Source organism: Muntiacus reevesi, chromosome 18 (genome assembly GCF_963930625.1).
Source record: "Muntiacus reevesi chromosome 18, mMunRee1.1, whole genome shotgun sequence".
NCBI classification, from domain to species: Eukaryota; Metazoa; Chordata; class Mammalia; order Artiodactyla; family Cervidae; genus Muntiacus; species Muntiacus reevesi.
The window spans coordinates 23,057,415-23,067,108 of record NC_089266.1 but is presented as its reverse complement, the minus strand read 5'-3'; the positions used below and the strand labels follow the sequence as shown (position 1 = coordinate 23,067,108).

Here is a 9,694-nt window from a genome sequence, read left to right as displayed (position 1 = left end):
CGTGAAGTCGACCTGCAGCTTCCAAATGCCCCATTTGCAGCCCAACCCCTGCAGCCGCAGAATATCTGCGACGCCCTCCCAGCGCCCCTCTCCCTCTTAACGGTAAATAGGCACTTTACGGGCGCCTCCCAAATACCGGACACTGTTCTAGTCCAGTGCATGTCCAGAGCCTAGCATGGTGCCGGGCATACAACAGATGTAAGGATTTCTGGAATGAATAAATGAAACAAGCTTCATGAGTAGTATCCCCGACTGCACAGCGTGCCCTTAACCAACCCGATGGCCCTTCACTGGAGCCAAAGCCCTTTATTTCGGGTTTCACCAGCCCACGTGGACGGAGGTTCCGGCCGGCGTCTCTGGATTCCAGAGACTGGGTCCACCACTATCCCAGGTTGCACCGCGACGCCGACCTCTTCCGCACTCACGGTGACTTTTCACTTTGCGCTTTCCTTACCTAGGTTTTGGCTTCTCAACCAAACTCCTGTACTGATGACTGACAAAGATTCACAGCCAATAGAAAATCAAAGTGTTCCGGAAGGGTCGGCCTCTCAGCCAATAGAGAGAAAGCAGCGAGGGTAGTTGCGTAGTGAGGCCCTTAGCAGGTTTGCTGGAATTGTGGCGATTGGAGGTCCTAACACACCGCAATCATGGTGAGACAGGGAGCAAAGAAAAGGGACGTGGGGTAGGGATAGAGGAATGGGGAGGGAAGGTCATGGGAAGTTTGGGAGGTCGAGAGGCCTGGTGGTCGATTGAAGGAAGTCACTTCAGTTTGAAGGGGGAGCGAACCTCGGTAAGGACCGCGGCGGGCAATGGGGCTCCTCGCAGCCTCACAGCGCTAATCTCAGAGCTGGAGTTCAGGGTATCCAGGCGCCTCCAGAGTGGAGGACGGTGCGTACAGGAGCCTGCGAATCAGGGGCTGCGCCGGGTGCTATGGCCTCGTTTGCCCCTCGCGCTGAGCCTCTCCGCTCTGTTTGCTTCAGTCTATTATGTCCTATAACGGAGGGGCCGTCATGGCCATGAAGGGGAAGAACTGTGTGGCCATCGCTGCTGACAGGCGCTTCGGAATCCAGGCCCAGATGGTGACCACGGACTTCCAGAAGATCTTTCCCATGGGCGACCGACTGTATATCGGCTTGGCGGGTCTTGCCACCGACGTCCAGACAGTGTAAGTGTCGGGGGTTACCACGCACACCCACGCTTTTTGGACTAGCCTTGCCTAGTGGGATGAGTGGCCTGGGTGTCAGTCTTCTACGGAACAACACCAGTGATTCTGAGACTTTGTCGAACACTGTAAACGATAGAGTGGATCCTAACCAGCTTAGCATTTACTCTGAGCCAGATACTGTGGAAAGCACCTTACCTTCATGGACTTTAATCCTCTTAAGGACATGCATCACCATGTTACTCTCCCATTTTGCAGATGAGGAAACAAGGTATCAGAGAGTCTTACTGCTCAAGTTGTAAGCTAATGAATGACTCCCAGGATCCCAATTTCTGAGGCCAAAGTTCATGCTCAGCTCCTAAGGAACTACAAGTGGTCTAGTTGGGAGACAAGGCAGGCATATAGAGAGATAGCTAATCCATAATGAGCTGGTGCATATTAACTGCTAGAGTAGCTACCTAGTTGACAGTGATTTTGTGAGAGAAGGGAGAATTGGGGAGATGAAATAAGTGATTCTGTGAGGTGTGAGGGTTGTGGTCATAATGGGGTGGTGTGGTGGGAAAGGAAAAGAAGGCATTTCTGAGAGTTGTTACTGACTTACCTCAGTGGCTACTTGGATACTGAGGTTGGGATTCATGTCTTTTTTATCTGTTAAGTGTCTAGTTTGGTACTTGATATGTAGGCAATTCAGAAATGTTTCAAAGATGATTTTTGTTTTGAGCATGTTGACTGAAATTGAGAAGACTAGTTTTAGGGGAAAGGGGATGACTTTGATTTTGATACCAATTTTGAAGTGACAAGGCGAGCCAAATAGAAACATTCTGTGAGCAGTTGAGGTCTTGAGATTTTATCTCAGGGCTGGATAGGCATTGGTGATCTGTTTAATCTATGGGAACAGATTACAGAGAGACAAAATGTATAGAGGGAAAAAAAATAAGTGACAACTCAAGAGGTGAACTGTATATTCAGTAGTGGGGTAAGAAGAGAGACAAGAGGAAAAGAGTCAGGGTCAAAGTTTCAAGAGGGGAGGTGTGGTTATGGTGGCCTAAGAAGCAGCACTTCTTGGACATAGTTCTTAGAAGATTGATAGTCCCTGATGTGATATTTTTGAACTGTGGTGCTAGAGAAGACTCCTGAGAGTCCCTTGGACTTCAAGGAGATCAAACCAGTTGATCCTAAGGAAATCAACCCTGAACATTCATTAGAAGGACTGATACTAAAACTGAAACTCCAATACTTTGGCCACCTGATGCGAAGGGCTGACTCATTAAAAGACTCTAATGCTGGGAAAGATTGAGGGCAGGAGGAGAAGGGGACAATAGAGGATGAGATGGTTAGATAGCATCACTGACTCTATGGACATGAATTTGAGCAAACTCCAGGGGATAGTGAAGGACAGGGAAGCCTGGCGTGCTGCAGTCCATGGGGTCGCAAAGAGTTGGACACAACTTAGCGACTGAACAACAAAAACATGTGGATGGGAGCTTGTCAGGAATTTTTTTTCTCTCATTTCCTTCAAACCTTCCTAAAGTCTCAAGAATGTATATAATGTGAATATTCTTCCTGAGATCTGAACCAACCAGCCCTTTTATCCCAGTGCTGGTGGAATCAGAGAATGATGGCCTAGTGTTCCTGTCACTGTGAAGGCCCCCATAGTCTTCCTGTCTCCAATCACAGCTGTTCCCCTCACACTATTTTCTTTTCTTCAGGAGGCTTCTCTCACCAAGTTTGCATGTTTGTGGGCAGTCATTGCTAATTTTGCCGGGCCTCATTTTCCTTACTGTATGATGAAAGCTCAGGGTTGTGTCTCCTCTGGTGTCCTGTGACTCAGTGCTCTGCTTGCAGCAGTTCTGGCACTGGCCTGCTCCCTGCAGGGCCTACCCCTGGGCTCAGACTGCCCTGGACGGGGTGTGGCCTATTTTCTTAGGTGTCTTTCAGTCCATTAGTGCCGCTGCTGCTGTTTATTAGCACTCATACATTATCTCACTGCCAAATGACTTATTTTATCCCCATCTTAGGAATGGAAAAATTAAGTGGTAAGAGGAAGACTTAGCCCAAGTCGGCTCTCTCAGTTTATTGCTCTTTCTACTGTAAGCTGCCATCAGTACGTCTGCCTTCAGGCTCCTGTCCAGAGTGTGCTATATAAACTCTTCCTCAAAAAAGTGTGTGGGGGGGGCGGGGTGGAGTGGAAATCCACTTCTTTACTCCCCTTTTCTCGCCTCAAAAAAAGTATGAGGAAAAAGGTTAGCAGAGTGGCATGTTTACAGGTAGAAGTGTTGGACAAAACCTCAAAGTGGGCATGAGGCTGAACTTCTGGTAAGAAAATCACTGGGAGATGGGGAGGAGTCTCTTGGCAGGTTTGGGATTGTATGTCTCCTTAGGCATCTCCTGACCTCCATGAGGTGGACACCAGGGGACATTCAGCAATTACTTCTAACACACTTTCTCCCTCTACCACAGTGCCCAGCGCCTCAAGTTCCGGCTGAACCTGTATGAGCTGAAGGAAGGCCGGCAGATCAAACCTTACACCCTCATGAGCATGGTGGCTAACCTCTTGTACGAGAAACGGTGAGTAGAAGTGTAGCCTGGGACTTGGGGGACATACCTAGGAAGGAGATTCCCCCTAGCTAACGCATGTCTTATTTGTAGGACAGTATCCTTATTTTTGGGGTATGTTTTCTCTGGGCCTAACAATCAGTTAAGAAAGGAAAAGGGCTACTTCAGAAGAAGGCAAGGAATGCAAACAGCAAATAAACTTGCTCCCAAGCAACAAAATTAATGCTACCAAACTGTGCCCAGGAGTCTCCCAGCCAGGAGCCACCCTTACCCCAGAGTTCATTCTGTCATGATCATTAGATTCTCTGGAATACATGGAATCTAGGAATTGGGTATGTTAATTTTTGATATTGGAGAACTTTATGGTGAGACAAGAAGGGGCCCCTAATTGTAGAATTCAGTCCAGAAGTTGTGATGAAATTGAAGGGAGAAGCCTGTAGATACTTTCCCCATCCATCTCTGGGCAAAACTGGGTGGTAAGAAGACAAGTTGAGCTCTTTTTTTCTTTCCTTATTTATTTTTTTAAACTTTTTATTTTGAAATAATTTTTGACTCTATAGAAAAGTTACAAAAGTACTCTTTAGCTTTAAAACTAAATTTTTGCCATTTCCATATGTGGAGCAATATTGTTGCCTTTTTACTATTGAAAAATAGAGTTACTGGTTTTTGGTTTATGTTAATAGTCTTAGCTATGAATTGTCTGACATATGTAATAACCATGTTTATCAAAATCCCAAATTGAGAAAGGCTTAACAAAAGATTTTTTAAAACTATTTTATGGGGGCAGGCAGGGAGAGGTGTTTCTTTTGTTTTGTTTTTTAAATTTAATTGAGGTGTTAAATTAAATTTCCTATATAAAGTATTTATATATATAAAGTATTTCCTATATAAAGATCCCTATGATGACCCAGGACCCTATGACATCCCTGTCCAGCCTAAAGAAGTCAGAGCAGTCATTACCCCTTTCCTCAGTGACCTGAGTCCCCATGGCCTGAGATGGGGTAGTCAGTCAGTCAGTCCCAAGCAGGGTGTTAAGGGGCCAAAGATTTGACCCATAAATAAAAAGAGTGGGGATTATGGAGCCCTATAACCAAGGTCACAGATGTGGAGCCCTGTACCAAGGTCATCTCTAGAACTGACTAAGCCTCATAACAGCTGTTGCCTTGAGACCCCCTGACCTAAACCAGCCAACTCCCTGACTCCATATTAGGTAAAATACCCACTCTATAGCACCCTAACCAATCACCTAATGCCACCCTTCCGGCAGGAAGTTTCTTTGTCTTTGAGACTATAAAAATTGGCTACTAGCCCACAAAAGGGGTCCGCTCTCCCTTGAGCTGGCCCAGTGTTCTAACAGCGTCTCCTGCCTAATCAACTGTATTTTCCTCTCAAAATAAATAAATAAATGAAGATCTCTTAAGATAGATTCTTCTCAGACCTCAAGGTCTAGAACAAGTTTCTGATGAGCTATTATTTCCTGATGGCAGACAATGACAATAACCCACCTCACTGAGTATGTTTTTTTGCTTTTCCTTCTGGGAGACTCAGAACAAAACTTTGTGTTTAGTTTGAGTGTCTTGTATTCTGTTCGGAGGGGTTTTTTTTTGTTGGTGGTGGTGCATAGGAAGACGTTTTTTAAATGAACTGATTTACAATGTTTTGCTGGTTTCTAGTAGCACAAAGTGATTTAGTTTTATATATATATGCATATTCTTTTCCATTATGTTTTTTTCACAAGGGCTTCCCTGATGGCTCAGTTGGTAAAGAATCTGTCTGCAATGCAGGAGACCCCGGTTTGATTCCTGGGTCTGAAAGCTCTGCTGGAGAAGGGATAGGCTACCCACTCCAGTATTCTTTGGCTTCCCTTGTGGCTCAGCTGGTAAAGAATCCGCCTGCAATGCAGGAAACCTGGGTTTGATCCCTGGGTTGGGAAAATCCCCTGGAGAAGGGAAAGGCTACCCACTCCAGTATTCTGGCCTGGAGAATTCCATGGACTGTGTAGTGTGTAGTCCGTGGGGTCGCAAAGAGTCAGACATGACTGAGCAACTTTCACTTCACTTCACGTGGTTTTTTTTTTTTTTTACAGGATATTGAGTAACCATTATAATTACAAGATATTGAACATAATGCTGTAGAGTAGGACCGTGTTTAACTATTTCATATATAGTAGTTTGTATCTGCTAATCCCGAACTCTTAATTTATCCCTCTCCACTCCCTCTCCCCTTTGGTAACTCTAAGTTTATTTTCTGTCTATGAGTCTGTTTCTGTCTCATAAATACGTTTGTGTCATATTTTAGGTTCCACATAAGTGATACCATATGGGATTTCTTACTTCACTTAGTATGATAATCTCTAGGTCCATCCATGTTATTGCAAATGGCTTATGTTTTAGTGGCTCAGTTTTATTTTCAGTGTTTTTCTATAAACTGCTTGAAATCTTTTTTGAAAGGAGTAAAGGTATAGGTGTATAAATAGAAGGCTGAATGGTGACAGGACCTGGATGAGGATAGGGAAGAGTAGGTAAAAAAAAAAAAAAAAAAAAACAGACAAAATTCCCAAAGAAAGAAAGAGGAAGAGAGGGTCAGTGGTGAGGGAATATGAAGGTAAGAGTCAGAGAAAAGAAGAAAAAGTCTTAGAGCATTTATAGATGCCAGGAGAGGAGGGGAAAGGGGATTTGGATCTGGGCCAGGGCCTTGTCTGGATAGACTAAACAGGAAAGGAAATGTTTTTGAGTGCCATTTTCTCTTTCTGCTCCTGGTCCCACAGGTTTGGGCCCTACTACACGGAGCCAGTCATTGCTGGATTGGACCCGAAGACCTTTAAGCCTTTCATTTGCTCTCTAGACCTTATTGGCTGCCCCATGGTGACCGATGACTTTGTAGTCAGTGGTACCTGCACTGAACAAATGTACGGGATGTGCGAGTCCCTCTGGGAGCCCAACATGGTGAGTTGTTGGCGTGGAGCACGGCTGAGTTCTGAGGTGCCCACTCCATAACCATCAGGGGAAAATGTGTTTACCTGGCTGGTAATGAGGAGAATCCCTGGAGAAGGAAATGGTAACCCACTCCAGCATTCTTGCCTTTGAAATCCCATGGACAGATCAGCCTGACGGGCTACAGTCCATGGGGTCGCAAAAGAGTCGGACACGACTTAGCAAGTAAACAACAATAATGGGGAGAATGGTGTGGGTAGGAGAGAAAGCCACAGCTGTTGACCCTTGGAAGGGTGTCCAGGAGCTTCATCTGCCAGAGCCTTGGCTCCTAGATAGAGCACCTTCTGTGAGGAGACCTCAGTCAGATATTTGCTACAGCGACAAATAATTGCTCATGTGGGGTTTATGGGGTTCTCACATCCATTCATTGAATAAACATTTAACAGGGTGTAGGATTATTTAGAGGCAGCTCAGCAGAATGGGCTGTGGAGCCAGGTTGTCTGGGCTGGGAACCCAGATCCACCTCCCGTCTCAATTAGTTATGTTCTTCGGTAAGTCCCTTTACTCCTCTGTGCCTCCACTCCTCAGCGGTGAAGCAGGGATAATAGTAGAACCTGTCTTACGAGTGGTGGCGTGAGGAAATGTCCTGGAAAGATGGGAACAGTGCCTGACAGGGAGGGTTAACTGGTGTGCCAGTTCTGCCAGGCTCCAGGGAAACCAGGTAGTCCATCCTCAAGGGCCCACTGCAGCCAGTGAAGCCAGACAGACAGCCAGTTATCTGTTAAAATGAAGTTGACTGGAAAGAGGAGGAAAGAAAGGGCCTGGTTGGTAGAAGGAACAGCCTGTATAAAGGTCAGAGGTTCAGGAGGGGTCTGGGGAGTTGAATGACTGGAGAGAGCTTGCTGTGGTTGCTGGAGTGTGGGCAGAATGTGGGCTAGAGAAAGGCGGAGCCTGGGGTCAGTATGAGACTTGCAAATGCCTTGGATGCCATGTCAAGGAACTGGCACTTTTTTCCTTTGACATGGTGTCTAAGATAGTAAGAGACCCTAGGAACCGGAGGCCTGCAGGACGTGCTGAGGTCCTGAGCAAGAAAGTGGCATTGGGGGAGCAGGGCAGCCAGAGTCTAGAGGACTTGGTTCCTTAAAACAGAAATGAGAATGGTGGAGATGCTGAGGATACTTGACTTTCCTAGCTAAGCCAACCAAGATAAAGGATGTAGAGGACGGAAGAGGTTTGGCGGGAAATGGTTCCACGGTTGGACAGGCTGGGTTCTGCGGCACTTCTGAGCCATGTGGGAGGAGAGATCATCAGACAGCTGGTGAGGCACAGAGAAGGGGTGCGGACTGTTCTCCCCATTTCACAGAAGAGGGACTGAGGCTTTGTGAAGGGACACTGACTTGCTCAAAGTCACGCTGCTGATTAACGGAGGAGGTTCAGGGCCTCAACTGTATTTTACGTAACCCTGCTTCCTTCTAAGGAGCTGAGGGGGTTTCTCGCACCCAGGAAACTATCCCTCCAGACACAGAAGGTGCCAGAGCTGGGTACCTTGAGCCTAAAGAAAAGAATTAAGGAGCCAGACCAAGTGAAGGTCTGAGGTTCTGAGGATTGAAAGGCTGCTGCTCTGTTGGCAGGATCCAGAACACCTGTTTGAAACCATCTCACAAGCCATGCTGAATGCTGTGGACAGGGATGCAGTGTCAGGCATGGGAGTCATTGTCCACATCATGTGAGTATGCGTTGGGAGAAGTCTAGGAGCTTTGCAGACACGTGCCTCTCCCCTCCTGCACAAATAGCCCATCTTCCCAGCCCCCGAGTCAGGTGTGAAATAAGAAAGGTTCTTGCAGTAGGCACCAGATAGCAGAAATAATCCATTCTTCCTAAGGGTGGTAGCTGGGAGCCTACCTGGATTTCCCCAACCTCTGTCCAGTGAGGCTCCCTGGCCCCGAGTCACCTCCTCTTGCTCACAGTAGACATTTCTTTCCTTCCTAAACAATGTTCCCAGAATCTCAGGGACTGGTGCAGAGCTCCTGCAGATTGAACAAAATAAATCCTGGGTCCCTCCTCTCCTCTCCCAGGTCACACCAGCATGGAAGCCACACCTGTGTGGTGTACTGAGCTCTGTGAACACCTTCCAACCCCCTAGCCAGATTCCTAACTGCCACCCTTTCCCTCTTGTTTGGGGCTGTCACCGGGAATCTGACTGGCTAAAGTCAAAGGTACCCTCCCAACAGCTTTCCTTGGAAACTGTCCCAGAATAAGGGTCCCATTTGGACCCTTTTGTTATGGGATGACCTGCTTAATTACCGTGAAAAACAGATTGGGGCTGATACTGAGAATTTAGTCACTGGAGTGAAACACCTCATACCTGCTTCCTCAATTGCTTGTTCTTGGCCTGGGGAGCTCTCGCCCTGCTCCTGAGTGCTTCACACTCCAGCCTGTGTCATCCCAGCTCCTGATGGCTTCACCTCCAGAAATGTCTCCATTTTCCCCTTCCTCACCACAGGCCAGGGAAACAAGCTGACCTTAGTGTAACATGGGCAACAGTTAACCCCAGAGTTAGGACAGCTGTTTGCTGTAGTTTGTTCTGCAGTCTCATGGATTTAGATGTTCTGTGACTTTCTCCCCCTGCAGTGAGAAGGACAAAATCACCACGAGGACACTGAAGGCCCGCATGGACTAACTCTTCTCAGAGCCCACTTTTTTTTTTTTAATAAAAGATTTTCTTTCACTCCTGCTTCTCTGAGTATTTTACCACAGAGCTCTGTCCCCCAGCTGGGCAGTTACAAACAGCTACTTGGAGCACAGCTCAGCCCTCAGGTTTTCTTGACTTGCAGTGTGTTCCGCTGGTCCACCAGTGGGAATGGTATCTACAGATCACTTTTGGGGCACCTGCTATGTGCTGGACCCTGCACAAGGTGCTTTATATGTTCTAGAATTTAATCATCGTATTGACAAGGTAATAGTTTTTTTCCTTGTTTAATGACAGTTAAGTACCTTGCTCAAGGCCACTTTGTGGTAGAACAAAGGTGTAAGCCAATGTTCC

General features: G+C 46.7%; 1 protein-coding gene across 1 annotated transcript; it reads left to right on the top strand.

The window, feature by feature from the left end:
* The first annotated feature begins 500 nt into the window (after window positions 1-500).
* Window positions 501-9,381, top strand: PSMB3 (proteasome 20S subunit beta 3). Its single transcript, XM_065910714.1, has 6 exons — window positions 501-650; window positions 981-1,165; window positions 3,623-3,730; window positions 6,486-6,663; window positions 8,283-8,377; window positions 9,283-9,381. The coding sequence occupies exons 1-6, from the start codon at window positions 648-650 to the stop codon at window positions 9,329-9,331; spliced, it is 618 nt and encodes a 205-aa protein (XP_065766786.1). The 5' UTR covers window positions 501-647; the 3' UTR covers window positions 9,332-9,381.
* The last annotated feature ends 313 nt before the right edge of the window (window positions 9,382-9,694 follow it).